This window comes from Fringilla coelebs (genome assembly GCF_963513975.1).
Source record: "Fringilla coelebs genome assembly, contig: SCAFFOLD_460, whole genome shotgun sequence".
NCBI classification, from domain to species: domain Eukaryota; kingdom Metazoa; phylum Chordata; class Aves; order Passeriformes; family Fringillidae; genus Fringilla; species Fringilla coelebs.
This window is the reverse complement of record NW_028167422.1, coordinates 1-18,746: the sequence shown is the minus strand read 5'-3', so window position 1 is coordinate 18,746 and position 18,746 is coordinate 1. Positions and strand designations below refer to the sequence as shown.

Here is an 18,746-nt window from a genome sequence, read left to right as displayed (position 1 = left end):
GGGTCCCGGGGTTACTGGAAGGGCTCCGGGGGTTACTGGGAGGGGTCCCGGGGTTACTGGGAGGGGTCCCGGGGTTACTGGGAGCGGTCCCGGGGTTACTGGGAGGGGTCCCGGGGCGGCACTGGGAGCACTGGGAGGGCTCCGGGGTTACTGGGAGCACTGGGAGCAGCACTGGGAGCACTGGGAGCGGCTGCAAGAGAAGCAGACAGCCCCGTTAGGCGGCAACGGGGGCACCGGGGGGTTCCGGGGACCCCCCAGACCCCCCCAGACCCCCCGAACCCCCCCAGCCCCCCCCGGTCCCCGTCCCGGTCCGGTCCGGTCCGGTCCGGGATTTCCGGGACTGGGCGGGGCCGCGCTGAGTCACGGTCCGGGGGGGGGGAGGGGAGCACCGGGGGGGTCCCGGGGGGATCCCGGAGGGTCCCGGGGGGTCCGGGGGGGTCCGGGGGGGTTCGGTACCTGCGGGAGCGGCGCCGGCCGGAGCGAGTTCGGAACCGGAACGGGGAGAGGGGCGGGGCCACGGCGGGGGGCGGGAACGGCGGGAACCGCCCGGGGGCGGGGCCTGGAGTAGCGGGGGACACGCCCTGGGCGTGGCCGAGACGGGGGCGTGGCTTAGAACCGTTACTATGACTCACAGAGGGCGCGGTCAGCATCGGGGGCGGGGCTTAGAGGCAGCAGAATAACGCACGGTGGGCGTGGTCAACGTTGAGCGACAGCGACGCCGTTCGTCGCTTCCACCGGGATGGGCGTGGCCAACAGCGTGAGCGACAGCTCAACTCGCCCCATGGGGGCGTGGTTATGTAGATTAGGGGCGCATAATGAATGCGCGTCGGGTGTGACGTCATCGCCGCGCGCCGGGACAAGATGGCGGCGTAGGGGGGTGGGAAATTTTTGGGGGCCCCTCCCTCCTGCCAGCCCCTCCCCCACCCTCGCTGTCCCCTCCCTCCATTTTGGCCTCCCCGCCCCCCGTTTTTGGAGGTCGCCCCCAAGCCCCGAGGTTTTCCCCTCCCCCCCACCCCTCCCCAAATTTTTGGGGTCCCCTCCCCCATTCCGAACTCCCCTTCCCCAATCCAATTTTTTTGCCCCAAAAAATCTTTTTTTCCCCATTTATTCCCCACTTCCCCCAGTTTTCCCCATTTCCCCCCATATTTCTCCCTTTATTCCCATTTTTTCCCCATTTTCCCATTTTCCCATTTCCCTCCCCATTTATTCCCCATTTATCCCCCATTTTCGCAATTATTTACCCCTTTTATTCCAATTTTTCTTGATTTTTCTCCATTCCCCCTTTTATTCCCCATTTCCCCCCAGTTTTTCCCCATTTTCCCATTTCCCCCATTTATTCTCAATTTTCTCCCAATTTTCCCCATTTATTCCCATTTCCCCCCCCATTTATCCTCATTTCCGCCCATTTTTCCCATTTCCCCCCGATTTTTTTCCATTTTCTCCCAATTTTCCCCCGTTTTTCCCATTTTCTCATGTTTTTCCCATTTCCCCCCGTTTTTCCCCATTTATTCCCCATTTATTCCCCATTTTCTCCCAATTTTCCCCCATTTTTTCCCATTTCCCCCCATTTTCCCCATTTCCCCCGTTTTTTTCCCATTTATTCCCCGTTTTTCCCATTTCCCCCCATTTTTCCCCATTTTCTCCCGTTTCCCCCGTTTTCCCCATTTCCCCCCATTTTCCCCATTTTTCCCCATTTCCCCCCGTTTTCCCGCATTTATCCCCATTTTCCCTCTTTTTCCAATTTCCCCCCGTTTTTCCCCCCATTTTTTTTCAGATTTTCCTGTTTCCCCCTGTTTTCCCCATTTCCCCCCATTTATTCCCCATTTTTCCCATTTCCCCCAATTTTCCCCCATTTCCCCCCGTTTTTCCCCATTTTTTCCCATTTATCCCTCATTTCCCCGTTTTCCCCCGGTTTTCCCGTTTCTGCCCGTTTTTGCCCATTTTTTTCCCATTTCCCCCCCGTTTTTTCCCATTTCCCCCGTTTTTGCCCCATTTTCTCCCCCATTTCCCCCGTTTTTTCCTGTTTCTGCCCGTTTTTGCCCCATTTTTTCCCATTTTCCCCCCCATTTTCCCCCGTTTTCCCCCCGTTTTTCCCATTCCTGCCCGTTTTTTCCCCGTTTCCCCCCGTTTTTTTCCCATTTCCCCCCGTTTTTCCCCATTTTTTCCATTTTCCCCCATTTCCCCCGTTTTTTTCCCATTTTCCTCTGTTTTCCCTGTTTTTCCCGTTTCCCCCCGTTTTTCCCCCATTTTTTTCAGATTTCCCCCCGTTTTTTCCCCCATTTCCCCCCGTTCTCCCCCATTTTTCCCGTTTTCCCCCCGTTTTTCCCCCCGTTTTTCCCGTTTCCCCCGTTTTTCCCCCATTTTTCAGATTTCCCCCCGTTTTTCCCGTTTCCGCCCGTTTTTCCCCCATTTTTTCCCGTTTCCCCCCGTTTTTCCCCCATTTCCCCCCGTTTTTCCCGTTTCCGCCCGTTTTCGCCCCATTTTTCCCATTTATTCCCCGTTTTTCCCGTTTCCGCCCGTTTTCGCCCCATTTTTCCATTTTCCCCCCGTTTTTCCCGTTTTCCGCCCGTTTTTCCCCCATTTTTTTCAGATTTCTCCCCATTTTTTTCCCGTTTCCCCCCATTTTTCCCCCCGTTTTTCCCGTTCCCGCCCGTTTTTTGCTCCATTTTTTTCAGATTTCCCCCCATTTCCCCCCGTTTTCCCCGTTTTTCCCGTTTCCGCCCGTTTTCCCCCCATTTTCCCCATTTTTGCCCCGTTTTTTCCCGTTTCCGCCCGTTTTTTCCCCCATTTTTTTCAGATTTCTCCCCATTTTTTCCCGTTTCCCCCCATTTTTCCCCCCGTTTTTCCCGTTCCCGCCCGTTTTTGCCCCATTTTTTTCAGATTTCCCCCCGTTTTTTCCCGTTTTTCCCGTTCCCGCCCCGTTTTTGCCCCATTTTTTTCAGATTTCCCCCCATTTCCCCCGTTTTCCCCGTTTTTCCCCGTTTCCGCCCGTTTTCCCCCCATTTTTCCCATTTTTGCCCCGTTTTTCCCGTTTCCGCCCGTTTTTGCCCCATTTTTTTCAGATTTCCCCCCATTTCCCCCCGTTTTTTCCCGTTTTTCCCGTTCCCGCCCGTTTTCGCCCCATTTTTCCGGTACAAAGGATTTTATTGGTGGCAGAAGCGGCTCCGGGGGGGCCCATGCGGCAGCGGGGGGGGGAGGGGAGGGACATTTGGGGACATTTGGGGACATTTGGGGACATTTGGGGACATTAAAGCCACTGACACGAGCGCGGGTGGGGGAGGGGCGTTATTGCTACTGCGGGGGGGGGGGAGGGGCGGCCAGGAGGGACCCTCGGGGACCCCTCCCCCACTTCGGGGCCTTTTTTTGGGGAGGGGTCGGGAGAAAAAAAAAAAAATTTAAAAAAATCGATATTTTGGGACCTCCCCCCCCCAAAATAATTCGGGGAAGGGGCGTGGCCTCGATTCGCGACGTTAATTAAATTAATTAATTAATCAATTAATTGGTTCTGGAGGGAACAGCCCCAAAAATCCAAAAATTGGGGGGTGGGGGGGGAATTTTCCCCGAAAATAATTTTGGGGAGTGGGCGTGGCATCGACTCCTTCCCCCCCACCAAAAAAAAAATCGATAAATTCCTAAAATTGCCCCAAAATTGGGATTTGGGAGCCCCAAACGTGGCCTCAACCCCCTTAATTAATTAATTAGTTCATTAATTAATCGATTCCGGAGTGAACACCCCAAAATTTTGGGGGGTGGGGAGGGGGAGGGGTGGTCGCTTATCCCCAGCGCTGTTATTGGCAGATTTGGCCCCAAAATTCGAATTTTGGGGGGTCTGGCCCCTCCCCCACCGCTCTTCTCGGCAGATTTGGGCCAAAAATCGGAATTTTGGGGGTCTGGCCCCTCCCCCACCGCTGTTCTCGGCAGATTTGGCCCCAAAATCGGGGGAGGGGCCACGCCCGAAGCCCCCCCCCCCCCCAGTGTGGAAAGTTCCAGAAGGAACAGCCCGGGAGGAGGGGGAGGGGACAGGAGGGGACAGGGTGGGGGTGGGGGGGTCACATCACGTGTCCCCGCGTGGGGGAGGGGCACCAAGGCACTGGGTGGGGGAGGGGCGGCGGGGTGGGGGAGGGGAGGGGGGGAGGGGGGGGTTAGGACTGCATCTCGGCCCGGAGCATCCACGGGAACCAGCAGCAGAAGAGTAACCTGGGGACAGCGTGGGGACAGCTTGGGGACATGGCCAGGGGACATGGGGACAGGGACACACCCCCTGGGGACATGGGGACAGCGTGGGGACAGCGTGGGGACAGGGGGACAGGGCTGGGGACAGGGACATGGGGACAGGGACACCCCCCTGGGACACGGGGACATGGCCTGGGGACAGGGACACACCCCTGGGGACAGGGACACACCCCTGGGGACAGCGTGGGGACAGCTTGGGGACATGGCCCGGGGACAGGGACACACCCCTGGGGACACAGGGACAGCGTGGGGACATGGCCTGGGGACAGGGACACCCCCTGGGGACAGGGCCCGGGGACAAGGGGACACCCTCTGGGGACAGGGACACCCCCCTGGGGACACGGGGACAGCGTGGGGACAGGGACATGGGGACATGGCCTGGGGACAGGGACACCCCCTGGGGACAGGGCCCGGGGACAAAGGGACACCCTCTGGGGACAGGGACACCCCCTGGGGACAGGGACACCCCCCTGGGGACATGGGGACAGCGTGGGGACAGGGACAACCCATGGGGACAAAGACACCCTCTGGGGACAGGGGACACCCACTGGGGACACGGGGACATAGCCTGGGGACACGGGGACAGGGATATGGCCTGGGGATATGGCCTGGGGACAGGGACACCCCCCAGGGACAGCGTGGGGACAGGGCCATGGCCTGGGGACAGTGCCAGCCCGCGGTGTCCCCTGTCCCCGTCCCTGTCCCCTGTCCCCTGTCCCTGTCCCTGTCCCCGTCCCTGCCCCTGTCCCTGTCCCTGTCCCCACCTGGAGAAGGAGCTCTCGGATGTGATGTCCTTGGGGGTCCGCACGGCCGGGAAGCGCTTGGGCTGTGACACTGCGGGGACACCGGGGGGACAGGGGGACATGGGGGGGACAGGGGGACATGGGGGGGGCATGGGGGACATGGGGACATGGGGGACATGGGGGGGACACAGGGACACAGGGACACAGGGGGGACACAGGGACACAGAAGGAACATGGGGACACAGCAGGGACACAGAGGGGACATGGGGAGGACATGAGGACATGGGAGGACACAGGGACACAGGGGGGACATGGGGACATGGAGAGGACATGGGGACACAGGGGGGACACGGGGACAGAGGGGGAACACAGGGAGATGGGGGGACACGGGGATATGGGGACACAGGGACACGGGGGGGACACGGGGACATGGGGGGGACACAGGGACATGGCAGGGACATGGGGGGACGTGAGGACGGGGGGGACATGGGGACACAGGGGGGGCACAGGGACACAGGGGGGACACAGGGAGATGGGGATGGACAGGGGGACATGGGGGGGACACGGGGACATTGGGGGGACACAGGGGACAGTGGGGACATTGGGGGTGTTGGGGACATTGGGGACATTTGGGGATGTTGAGGACAGTGGGGACATTGCGGGGACACAGGGAGATGGGGATGGACACGGGGACACAGGGGGACATGGGGGATACAGAGGGGACACAGAGGGACATGAGAAGGACACGGTCACATCCCTGTCAACAGCCAATCAGCAGAAGCAACCCTGTCCCGCCCACCTGTCAATCACTGCCCTGCCCCGCCCACCCGTCCCCCAATGCCCCACCTGTCAATCACTGCCCTGCCCCACCCACCTGTCCCCCAATGCCCCACCTGTCAATCACTGCCCCACCCGCCCACCTGTCAATCACTGCCCCATCCACCTATCAATCAGTGCCACACCCACGTGTCAATGCCCCGCCCTCCTGTCAATCACTGCCCCGCCCTCCTGTCAATCACTCCCCCACCCTCTGTCAATCACTGCCCCACCCACCTGTCAATCACTGCCCCGCCCTGTCAATCACTGCCCCGCCCTCTGTCAATCACTGCCCCACCCTCTGTCAATCACTGCCCCGCCCTCTGTCAATCACTGCCCCGCCCTCCTGTCAATCACTGCCTCACCCACCTGTCAATCACTGCCCCACCCTCTGTCAATCACTGCCCCGCCCTCCTGTCAATCACTGCCCCACCCACCTGTCAATCACGGCCCTGCCCCGCCCCTCACCTGTGATGGGCGGTGCCTTCTTTTCGTTGGTGCCATCCCCGGGCTCCTCCTTGGGACCCCCGACCCTGGGAGGGGACACACGGGGACAGGGCGTCACCACAGTGTCCCCTCAGTGTCCCCTGTGACCCCAACGTGACCCCTGTGACCTCCCTTGACCCCACGGTCCCACCAGGTCCCCTGTGTCCCTACCAATGTCCCCACATTCCCCATGTCCCCCCCTGTCCCCTGTGTCCCTCCCATGTCCCCCCCGTCCCTGTGACCTCACATGTCCCCATGTCCTCCTGATGTCCCCATGTCATCTCCCCACCATGTCCCCCTGTCCCCTCCATGTCCCCGTGTCACCCCCTGTTCCCCAGTGTCCTTCCTGTGTCCCCCCGATGTCCCCTCCATGTCCCCCCCTGTCCCCTGTGTACCCCCTGTGCCGCCATGTCCCCCCCTTGTCCCCCTGTCCCCCGCCATCCCTGTGTCCCCCCCATGTCCCCCTGTCCCCCCCGTGTCCCCCTGTCCCCACACTGTGTCCCCATGTCCCTCCCCCCGTCCCCCCCCATGTCCCCATGTCCCCCTACATCCCCTGTGTCACCCTGTCCCCCCCGTGTCCCTCTGTCCCCCCCGTGTCCCCTGTCCCTCTGTCCCCCCATGTCCCCCTGTCCCCATGTCCCCCCACATCCCCCGTGTCCCCCTATTCCCCCTGTGTCCCTCTGTCCCCCCCGTGTCCCCCTGTCGCCCCCGTGTCCCCCTGTCCCCCGTGTCCCCTGTGTCCCCCTGTCCTCCCTATGTCCCCCCCATGTCCCCCTACATCCCCTGTGTCCCCCTTTCCCCCCGTGTCCCCCTGTCCCCCCCACGTCCCCCTGTCCCCCCCGTGTCCCCCCGGTACCTCTGGACGCGGGAGGGGGGTGCGAAGACGCCGTGTTTGGGGGGGCAGGTGAAATAGCGCACCCCGAAAACGGAGCCGTCGTGTTTGCCGCCCGCCGAGTCCAGCTCCACCCCGAACCAGTACCCTGGGGACACCGAGGGGACATTGGGGACAGTGGGGACAGTGGGGACATTGGGGACACTGGGGACACTGGGGACATTGGGGACATTGGGGACATTGGGGACACTGGCACCCCGAAAACGGAGCCGTCGTGTTTGCCGCCCGCCGAGTCCAGCTCCACCCCGAACCAGTACCCTGGGGACACCGAGGGGACATTGGGGACATTGGGGACAGTGGGGACATTGGGGACATTGGGGACATTGGGGACATTGGGGACATTTGGGACACTGGGGACATTGGGGACATTGGGGACACTGGGGACATTGGGGACACTGGCACCCCGAAAACGGAGCCGTCGTGTTTGCCGCCCGCCGAGTCCAGCTCCACCCCGAACCAGTACCCTGGGGACAGCGGGGACATCGAGGGGACATTGGGGACATTGGGGACAGTGGGGACACTGGGGACACCACGGGGACATTGGGGACAGTGGGGACATTGTGGGCATTGGGGACAGTGGGGACATTGGGGACACTGGGTACATTGGGGACATTGGGGTGGTTGGGCGATTTGGGACACTGGGGACATTGGGGATACTGGAGGGATTGGGGACATTGGGGAGGGGTCTTGGCCTGGGGAGGGGTCTCAGTGTGGGGAGAGGTCCTGGGGAGTGGTCTCATTCTGGGGAGGGGTCTCTGTATAGGGAGGGGTCCTGGGGAGGGGTCACTGTATAGGGTGGGATCCTGGAGAGGGGTCTCGCCCTGGGTAGGGGTCCTGCCCTGGGTAGGGGTCTTGCTCTGGGGAGGGGTCTCTGTATAGGGAGGGGTCCCGCCCGGGGGAAGGGTCCCGTCCCGGGGAGGGGTCTCTGCTTAGGGAGGGGTTTTGCTCTGGGGAGGGGTCCCGCCCTGGGGAGGGGTCTCTGTATAGGGAGGGGTACTGCCCTGGGGAGGGGTCCCGCCCTGGGGAGAGGTACCGCCCTGGGGAGGGGTCCTGGGGAGGGTTCCCGCCCAGGGGAGGGGTCTCTGCTTAGGGAGGGGTTTTGCTCTGGGGAGGGTTCCCGCCCAGGGGAGGGGTCTCTGTATAGGGAGGGGTCCCGCCCAGGGGAGGGGTCCCGGCCTGGGGAGGGTCCTGGGGAGAGGTACCGCCCTGGGGAGGGGTCCCGCCCTGGGGAGGGGTCTCTGTATAGGGAGGGGTCCTGGCCTGGGGAGGGGTCCCGCCCGGGGGAGGGGTCCTGCCCAGGGGAGGGGTCTCTGTATGAGGAGGGGTCCTGGGGAGGGGTCCTGGGGAGGGGTCCTGAGGAGGGGTCCCGCCCAGGGGAGGGGTCCCGCCCTGGGGAGGGTCCGTGTCTCACCGGGGGCGAAGTCGGTGCGGCCGTAGAAGCGGGCCCGGCCCTGGCGCTGTCCGGCCACCAGCACCGCGTCCCCCGGGGCCACGCGCCGCCCCTCGCGGTCCAGCCACGCCCCCGCCCGCTTCCGGGAGCCTGGGGGCGGGGCCGGGGTGACCACACCCACCGGGCACACCCATCACAACCGCACCCATCCCTGACACACCCACCCTGACACACCCAGCCACGCCCCCACCCGCTTCCGGGAGCCTGGGGGCGGGGCCGGGTGACCACACCCACCCGACACACCCATCCCAGCCACGCCCCCGCCCGCTTCCGGGAGCCTGGGGGCGGGGCCGGGTGACCACACCCACCCGACACACCCATCCCAGCCACGCCCCCGCCCGCTTCCGGGAGCCTGGGGGCGGGGCCGGGTGACCACACCCACCCGGCACACCCACCCTGACACACCCATCACAACCGCACCCATCCCTGACACACCCACCCCAGACACACCCACCGTGACACACCCACCCCAGACACGCCCATCCTGACACACCCACCATGACACACCCACCCCAGACACACCCGCCCTGACACACCCGCCCTGACACACCCGCCCTGACACACCCACCCGACACACCCATCACAACCGCACCCACCCTGACACACCCACCCTGACACACCCATCCTGACACACCCATCCTGACACACCCACCCCAACATACCCACCCAGACACACCCACCCTGACACACCCACCCCAGACACACCCACCCAGACACACCCACCCTGACACACCCATCCCAGCCACACCCATCCCAGCCACACCCATCCCAGACACACCCACCCCAGACACACCCACCCAGACACACCCATCCCAGCCACACCCATCCCAGCCACACCCATCCCAGACACACCCACCCTGACACACCCACCCTGACACACCCACCCTGACACACCCATCCCAGACACACCCACCCTGACACACCCACCCCAGACACGCCCACCCCAGACACGCCCATCACAACCACACCCAACCACGCCCATCCCAGCCACGCCCACCTCTTGCAGGGTTTTGGGTGGATTCAGGGAGAACCCCAGAATTTTGGAGGGGTCCCCTGGAACTGGAGGGGCTCCCCTCCATTTTGGGGGGGTCCCCATGGATTTTGGGGGCTCCCCTGTATTTTGGGGTCTCCCCTGTATTTTGGAAGGGTCCCCATGGATTTTGGGGGGGTTCCCCTGAATTTTGGGGGGTCCCCGTGGATTTTGGGGGCTCCCCTGTATTTTGGGGGGGGTCCCCATGGATTTTGGAGGGGTTCCCCTGGATTTTGGGGGCTCCCCTGTATTTTGGGGGGCTCCCCTGTATTTTGGGGGGGGTCCCGTGGATTTTGGGGGGGTCCCCTGTATTTGGGGGGGTCCCCATGGATTTTGGGGTCCCCTGTATTTTGGGGGGCTCCCCTGTATTTTGGGGTGCTCCCCTGTATTTTGGGGGCTCCCCTCTATTTTGGGGTGCTCCCCTGTATTTTGGGGGCTCCCCTGTATTTTGGGGGGGGTCCCCGTACCTTTCTTGTCCTTGCGGGGTTTGTGGGGGGCTCGGGCCGGGGGTCCCGGGGGGCTCGGGGGGGGCGACGGCGCCGGGGGCTGCTCCTCGGCCTTGGAGATCTTGGACACCGAGGCGAAGACGCCTGCGACCAGTACAGACCAGTTTGGACCAGTACGGACCAGTTTGGACCAGTATAAACCAGTACAGACCAGTACGGACCAGTTTGGATCAGTACGGACCAGTATAAACCAGTACAGACCAGTTTGGACCAGTATAATCCAGTACGGACCAGTACGGACCAGTACGGACCAGTACAGACCAGTATGGACCAGTACGGACCAGTACGGACGAGTTTGTACTGATATGGACCAGTATAAGCCAGTACGGACCAGTATAAACCAGTACGAACCAGTTTGGACCAGTTTGGACCAGTACGGACCAGTACAGACCAGTATAAACCAGTATAAACCAGTACGGACCAGTATGGGCCAGTATAAACCAGTATGAACCAGTTTGGACCAGTATGGACCAGTACGGACCAGTACAGACCAGTATAAACCAGTACGGACCAGTACGGACCAGTATGGACCAGTATAAACCAGTACAGACCAGTTTGGACCAGGGGTCTGAGGGGGTCCTAGGAGGATCCTGGGAGGGTCCTGGGGGTCCCAGCCCCACCCCCAGGGGGGTCCCAACTCCTCCCACAGGGGTCCCAGGGGGGGTCCCGGGGGTCCTGTGGGGGTCTCAGGGGTCCTGAGGGGATCCCAGGGGGGTCCCAGGGGGGTCCTGGGGGTCCCAACTCCATCCCAGGGGTGTCCTGGGGGGGGTCCTGGGGGTCGCGGGGGGTCCTGGGGATCCCAGCCTCACCCCAGGGGGGTCCTAGGGGGGATCCAGGGGGGTTCTGGGGGGGTCCTGGGGGTCCCAGCCCCATCCCCAGGAGGTTCCTGAGGGTCCCGGGGGGGGTCCCAGGTTGGTCCTGGGGGTCTTGGGGGTCCCAGCCCCACCCCAGAGGGTCCCAGGGGTCACGGGGGGGTCCTGGGGGTCCCAGGGTGGTCCCGGAGGTCTCGGGGGCGTTCCAGGGGTCTCGGGGGGGTCCCGGGGGTCTCGGGGGGTCCCAGGGGTCCTGAGGCCGTCTCGGGGGTCTCGGGGGGGTTCCAGGGGTCTCGGGGGGTCTCCCGGGGGTCTCGGGGGGGTCTCGGGGGTCTCCCGGGGGTCTCCCGGGGGTCCAGGGGGTCCTGGGGGGTCCCAGGGGTCTCGGGGGGGTCCCGGGGGTCTCAGGCGGGTCCCAGGGGTCTCGTGGGGGTCCCGGGGGGGGTCCCGGGGGTCTTGGGGGTTCCCGGGGGGGTCCCAGGGGTCCCGGGGCGGTCTCGGGGGCGTCTTGGGGGGTGTCCCGGGGGTCTCGGGGGGTCCCGGGGGTCACAGGGGGTCCCGGGGGTCCCGGGGGTCCCGTACCGGTTTTGGGGGGGCAGATGAAGTAGCGGACCCCCCCCACGCTGCCGTCGTTCTTCCCCTCGGGCTCGTCCAGCTCCACCCCGGCCCACTGCCCGCTGGCGAAGGCCGTGGTGCCACAGAACCTGAGCGTGCCCACCTGGGGACAGGGGACACCTGGGTGACACCTGAGCATCCCCCCAGAAATACCCCAAAACACCCCAAAAAACCCCGATCACAAAAAAACCCCAAAAACTTCAAAAAACGCAAATCCCAAAATCCTCCCTGGAATCCCAACACAGGCCGTGGTGTCACAGAACCTGAGCGTGCCCACCTGGGGACAGGGGACACCTGGTGACACCTGAGCATCCCCCCAAAAATACCCCAGAACACCCCAAAAAAACCCGATCACAAAAAACCCCAATATTACAAAAAAACCCAAAATCCCAAATCCTCCCTGCAACCCAAACACAGGCCGTGGTGCCACAGAACCTGAGGGTCCCCACCTGGGGACAGGGGACACCTGGTGACACCTGAGCATCCCCCCAAAAATACCCCAAAACACCCCAAAAAACCCCAAAAAAACCCGATCACAAAAAAACCCAAATCCTTCAAAAAACCCCAAATCCCCCCTGGAATCCCATCACAGGCCGTGGTGCCACAGAACCTGAGGGTGCCCACCTGGGGACAGGGGACACCTGGGTGACACTGGTGACATTAACGTCCCACCTTGCTGCTGTCCTGGCTGGCCATGGGTGACACAGTGGGTGACACAGGGGGTGACACAGAGCAGGTTTAGGGTGACACAGGTGACATTGGGGTGACACAGGGGGTGACACAGGGGGTGACACAGAGCAGGTTTAGGGTGACACAGGTGACATTGGGGTGACACAGGGGGTGACACAGGGGGTGACACAGGGCAGGTTTAGGGTGACACAGGTGACATTGGGGTGACACAGGGGGTGACACAGGGGGTGACACAGGGCAGGTTTAGGGTGACACAGGTGACATAGGCATGACACAGGTGATACAGGGGCTGACACAGGGGGTGACACAGGGCAGGTTTAGGGTGGCACAGGCGCCATTGGGGTGACACAGGGCAGGTTTAGGGTGACACAGGTGACATTGGCATGACACAGGTGATAAAGGGGTGACACGGGGGTGACACAGGTGACACAGGGGTGACACAGGTGACACACAGGTGACACGGTGACCCACCTTGCCGCTGTCCAGGCGCACCCTGTCCCAGGTGCATCAGTGTCCCCGGCAGGTTGTCGTAGTTGGGCAGGGTGACGCGCGGCAGGTGTGGGGTGACACAGGTGACACAGGGTGACACAGGTGACACAGTGACCCACCTTGCCGCTGTCCAGGTGCACCCTGTCGCCCAGCTGCAGCCCCAGGCACAGCAGCATCAGTGTGCCGGGCAGGTTGTCGTAGTTGGGCAGGGTGACGCGCGGCAGGATCGGGGTGACACGGGGCGGGTTTGGGGTGACACAGGTGACACAGGGGTGACACAGGGGTGACACAGTGACCCACCTTGCCGCTGTCCAGGCGCACCCTGTCCCCCAGCTGCAGCCCCAGGCACAGCAGCATCAGTGTCCCGGGCAGGTTGTCGTAGTTGGGCAGGGTGACGCGGGGCAGGTGTGGGGTGACGCGCGGCAGGATGGGGTGACACAGGTGACACAGGTGACACAGGTGACACAGGTGACCCACCTTGCCGCTGTCCAGGCGCACCCTGTCCCCCAGCTGCAGCCCCAGGCACAGCAGCATCAGGGTCCCCGGCAGGTTGTCGTAGTTGGGCAGGGTGACGCGCGGCAGGATGGGGTGAGATTGGGGTGACACAGGTGACACAGGGTGACACAGGTGACACAGGTGACACAGGTGACACAGGTGACCCACCTTGCCGCTGTCCAGGCGCACCCTGTCCCCCAGCTGCAGCCCCAGGCACAGCAGCATCAGGGTGCCGGGCAGGTTGTCATAGTTGGGCAGGGTGACGCGCGGCAGGGTTGGGGTGACACAGGTGACATTGGGGTGACACAGGGGTGACACAGGTGACACAGTGACCCACCTTGCCGCTGTCCAGGCGCACCCTGTCGCCCAGCTGCAGCCCCAGGCACAGCAGCATCAGTGTCCCGGGCAGGTTGTCGTAGTTGGGCAGGGTGACGCGCGGCAGGTGTGGGGTGACACGGGGCGGGTTTGGGGTGACACAGGTGACACAGGTGACACAGGTGACATGGTGACCCACCTTGCCGCTGTCCAGGCGCACCCTGTCGCCCAGCTGCAGCCCCAGGCACAGCAGCATCAGTGTCCCCGGCAGGTTGTCGTAGTTGGGCAGGGTGACGCGCGGCAGGCTGCAGCTCAGCGGAACCGCGTCCAGCAGCAGCCGCCGCAGCTCCCGCGCCGCCTCGGCCGCCTCGGCCCGGTCCAGCGCCATGTCCGTGGGGTCCGGCACCACCTCGGCCGCCACCTGGCCCTTGCTGTTCTGGGGGGGCAACGGGGGGCGTCCCTCGGGGGGCCACGGGGGGTACAGGTGGCCCTTGGTGGCCTCAGGTGGCCCTTGGTGGCCCCATGGTTCCACAGGGGAAGAACAGGATGTTCTGGGTCCCAGGAGGTTTTGGGGGCACCAAAACTACTTAAGACCCCCCCTTTGTCCCCAAGACCCCCCAGACCCACTCAGGACCCCCCTGTCTGGTGGCCTCAGGTGGCCACAGGTGGCCTCAGGTGGCCCTTGGTGGCCTCAGGTGGCCCCGTGGTTCCCGAGGGGAACAACAGGATGTTCCGGGTCCCCGGAGGTTTTGGGGGCACCAAAACTGCTCAGGACCCCCCGGTGTGTCCCCAGGACCCCCCCCAAATCCCCACTGTGTCCTCGGGAACCCCCCCAAATCCCCACTGTGTCCCCAAGACCCCCCAAACCCCCCCAGGCCCCTCCCAAACCCCAAATCCGATCTCCCCCTCCCCATATTCCTCCAAAATCTCTCCACACCTTCAATGCCTCAGCATTTCCCACCCCCTCAAATCCCTGAGACCCCCAAATCCTTGAGACCCCCAAATCCCTGATCACCCCCAAATCCCGGAGCCCCCCGCCCCAAATAATCCCCCCAGGATCCCCCCAAACCCTGAGGTGGGGTTGGCCCAAGCTCCAGCAGGCAGCGCACCGCCCCCAGCCCCAAATCCCCCAAAATCCCCAAATCCCCCCCAAATTCCTGATCCATCCCCAGTTCCCCCCAACTCCCGGAGCCCCCCCGGAGCCCCCCGCCCCAAATAGCCCCCCCAAAGCCCCCCTACCCTGAGGGCGGGGTCGGCGCCGTGCTCCAGCAGGCAGCGCACCGCCCCCAGCCCCAAACCCCTGATCCATCCCAAATCCCCCCAAACCCCCCCAACTCCCCGAGCCCCCCCGGAGCCCCCCGCCCCAAATAGCCCCCCCAAAGCCCCCCTACCCTGAGGGCGGGGTCAGCCCCGTGCTCCAGCAGGCAGCGCACCGCCCCCAGACCAAAACCCCCCAAAATCCCCCCCAAATTCCTGATCCATCCCCAGTCCCCCCTAAATCCCCGAGCCCCCCCGGAGCCCCCCGCCCCAAATAGCCCCCCCAAAGCCCCCCTACCCTGAGGGCGGGGTCGGCGCCGTGCTCCAGCAGGCAGCGCACCGCCCCCAGCCCCAAACCCCAAATCCCCCCAAAATCCCCAAATCCCCCCAAACCCCTGATCCACCCCAAATCCCCCCAGATCCCCCCAACTCCCCGAGCCGCCCCGGAGCCCCCCGCCCCAAATAACCCCCCCAGGACCCCCCCCTACCCTGAGGGCGGGGTCGGCGCCGTGCTCCAGCAGGCAGCGCACCGCCCCCAGGCACAGGTTGGAGGCCGCGATGTGCAGCGCGGTGCCGTGGCTGAAATCGCTGCAGGTCGAGTGCAGCACTGCGGGAAATTGGGGGGAAACTGAGGCACGGGGGGACCCCAAAAATCGGGGAGGGGGTCGTGGGTGTGGGGGGGTCCTAAAAACCACGGGGGGGCGAGAAATCCCGGGGGAAACTGAGGCACGGCAAAGGGAACGCTGCAAAGAGTGAAAGCAAACGGGGAAACTGAGGCACGGGGGGACCCCAAAACCGGCAAATGTGGGGGGGAAACTGAGGCACGGGGGGACCCCAAAAATCGGGGAGGGGGTCGTGGGTGTGGGGGGGTCCTAAAAAACCAAGGGGGGCGTGAGAAATCCCGGGGGAAACTGAGGCACGGCAAGGGGGGAACCTAAAAACCACCACAAGCAGAAGGGGAAACTGAGGCACGGGGGGACCCCAAACCGGCAAATGGGGGGGGGAGACTGAGGCACGGGGGGACCCCAAAACCACCAAAATTAGAGGAGGAAACTGAGGCACGGCCACTGAGGGGTCAGCCCCGGGTTTGGGGGGCTCAGTCTGGGTTTGGGGGTGCCCATCCCGATCTGGGGGTGCCCATCCCGGTTTTGGGGTCCCCCCCTCACCTCAGGGGGCCGCGGCCCTGAGCAGGGTGCGGATCAGCCCGGGGTGGGTTTGGGGGGCTCAGTCCGGGTTTGGGGGGCTCAGTCCGGGTTTGGGGGTGCCCATCCCGGTTTTGGGGTGCCATTCCCGGTTTTGGGGTCCCCCCGCTCACCTCGGGGGGCCGCGGCCCGCAGCAGGGTGCGGATCAGCTCGGGGGGGGTTTGGGGGGCTCAGTCCGGGTTTGGGGGGCTCAGTCCGGGTTTGGGGGGCTCAGTCCGGGTTTGGGGGTGCCCATCCCGATCCGGGGGGCTCAGTCCCGATCCGGGGGGCTCGGTCCGGGTTTGGGGGTGTCAGTCCGGGTTTGGGGGTGCCCATCCCGGTTTTGGGGTCCCCCCGCTCACCTCGGGGGGCCGCGGCCCACAGCAGGGTGCGGATCAGCTCGGGGGGGGTTTGGGGGTGCCCATCCTGATTTAGGGGGGTCATTCCCAATCTGGGGGTGTCAGTCCGGGTTTGGGGGGCTCAGTCCGGATTTTGGGGTCCCCCCTCTCACCTCGGGGGGCGGCGGCCCTGAGCAGGGTGCGGATCAGCTCGGGGGGGGTTTGGGGGGTCAGTCCCGGGTTTGGGGGGGCTCAGTCCGGGTTTGGGGGCTCAGTCCGGGTTTGGGGGTGTCAGTCCGGTTTTGGGGTGCCCCTCCCGGTTTTGGGGTACCTCGGGGGGCGGCGGCCCTGAGCAGGGTGCGGATCAGCCCGGGGGGGGTTTGGGGGTGCCCATCCCGATTTAGGGGGGTCATTCCCGATCTGGGGGTGTCAGTCCGGGTTTGGGGGTGTCAGTCGGGATTTTGGGGTGCCCCCCTCACCTCGGGGGGCGGCGGCCCTGAGCAGGGTGCGGATCAGCTCGGGGGGGGTTTGGGGGGTCAGTCCGGGTTTGGGGGGCTCAGTCCCGATCTGGGGGTGTCAGTCCCGATCCGGGGGTGTCAGTCTGGGTTTGGGGGTGCCCCTCCCGGTTTTGGGGTACCTCGGGGGGCGGCGGCCCTGAGCAGGGTGCGGATCAGCTCGGGCACGTCGAAGTAGGCGGCGTAGTGCAGCGCGTTCATGTGCGTCCAGCGGCTGCGCAGCCCCGCGTCCCCGCCCAGCGCCAGCAGCCGCTGGGACAGACGGACGGCGGCCGCGGGGTCACCTGCCGACAGACGGACATTGGGGGGACGTTGGGGGGAGCGGGGGGATTGGGGGGATTGGGGACATTGGGGACATTGCGGGGACATTGGGGACATTGGGGGGACATTGGGGACACTGGGGGGATTGAGGGCATGGATGGACAGGGACACCCCGCTGGGACAGACGGACGGCGGCCGCAGGGTCACCTAAGGACAGACGGACATTGGGGGGAGCGGGGGGATTGGGGGGATTGGGGACATTGGGGGGACATTGGGGACATTGGGGGGACATTGGGGACATTGGGGACACTGGGGGGATTGAGGGCATGGATGGACAGGGACACCCCGCTGGGACAGACGGACGGCGGCCGCAGGGTCACCTAAGGACAGACGGACATTGGGGGGAGCGGGGGGATTGGGGGGCACCCGAGGGATTGGGGGGATTGGGGACATTGGGGGATGGATGGACAGGGACACCCTGCTGGGACAGATGGACGGCGGCCGCGGGGTCACCTGCCGACAGACGGACGGACGTTGGGGGGAGCGGGGGGAGCGGGGGGATTGGGGACATGGGGGGGATTGAGGGGATTGGGGACATGGATGGACAGGGACACCCCGCTGGGACAGACGGACGGCGGCCGCGGGGTCACCTACGGACAGACGGACATTGGGGGGAGCGGGGGGATTGGGGGGATTGGGGGCATGGATGGACAGGGACACCCTGCTGGGACAGACGGACGGCGGCCGCGGGGTCACCTAAGGACAGACGGACATTGGGGGGAGCGGGGGGCAGGAATGGACAGGGACACCCCGCTGGGACAGACGGACGGCGGCCGCGGGGTCACCTGCCGACAGACGGACGGACGGACATTGGGGGGACATCGGGGACATTGGGGACATTGGGGACATTGGGGGCATGGATGGACAGGGACACCCTGCTAGGACAGACGGACATTGGGGACATTGGGGCCGCTGTGGGGATTGGGGAAACCCCACTGGGACAGACGGACGGCGGCCACGGGGTCACCTACGGACAGACGGACATTGGGGGGACCCGGGGGGATTGGGGACATTGGGGACATTGGGGACGTTGGGGACATTGGGGGCATGGATGGACAGGGACACTGCTAGGACTGACGGACAGTGGCCACGGGGTCACCTGCAGACAGACGGACAGCACTGGGGACACTGGGGACATGGGGGTCATTGGGGTCATTAGGGATGATGGGGACATTGGGGACACTGGGGACACGGGCAGGGACAGGGACACCCTGCTGGGACAGACGGACGGCGGCCGCGGGGTCACCTATGGACAGACAGACGGACATTGGGGACACTGGGGACATGGGGGACATTGGGGTCATTAGGGGTGATGGGGACATTGGGGACACTGGGGACATGGGAGGGACAGGAACACCTACACGGACAGACGGACAGTGGTCACAGGGTCACCTGGGGACAGATGGACATTGGGGACATCAGGGACACTGGGGATGTTGGGGACACAGGCAGGGACAGGGACAGACAGGGACACACTGCTCGGACAGACAGACAGCAGCCACGGGGTCACCTGGAGGGACCCATGGGGACACCTTGGGGACACCTTGGGGACACCCTGGGG

The 18,746-nt window shown here is 64.3% G+C and overlaps 1 protein-coding gene across 1 annotated transcript; it reads right to left on the bottom strand.

Annotated features, from left to right (window-relative positions):
- Nucleotides 1-4,142: 4,142 nt before the first annotated feature.
- On the bottom strand, nucleotides 4,143-18,431 carry CLIP3 (CAP-Gly domain containing linker protein 3; the record flags this gene model as incomplete). Its single annotated transcript, XM_084227455.1, has 18 exons — nucleotides 4,143-4,197; nucleotides 4,998-5,067; nucleotides 6,261-6,325; nucleotides 7,135-7,258; nucleotides 8,582-8,710; nucleotides 10,118-10,240; nucleotides 11,551-11,686; nucleotides 13,772-14,008; nucleotides 15,318-15,436; nucleotides 16,987-17,148; nucleotides 17,485-17,505; nucleotides 17,603-17,638; nucleotides 17,755-17,775; nucleotides 17,861-17,881; nucleotides 17,950-17,970; nucleotides 18,075-18,152; nucleotides 18,264-18,284; nucleotides 18,411-18,431. Coding segments are annotated over 18 exons (1,460 nt in total), but the record flags the coding sequence as incomplete, so codon positions are not given.
- Nucleotides 18,432-18,746: the final 315 nt, after the last annotated feature.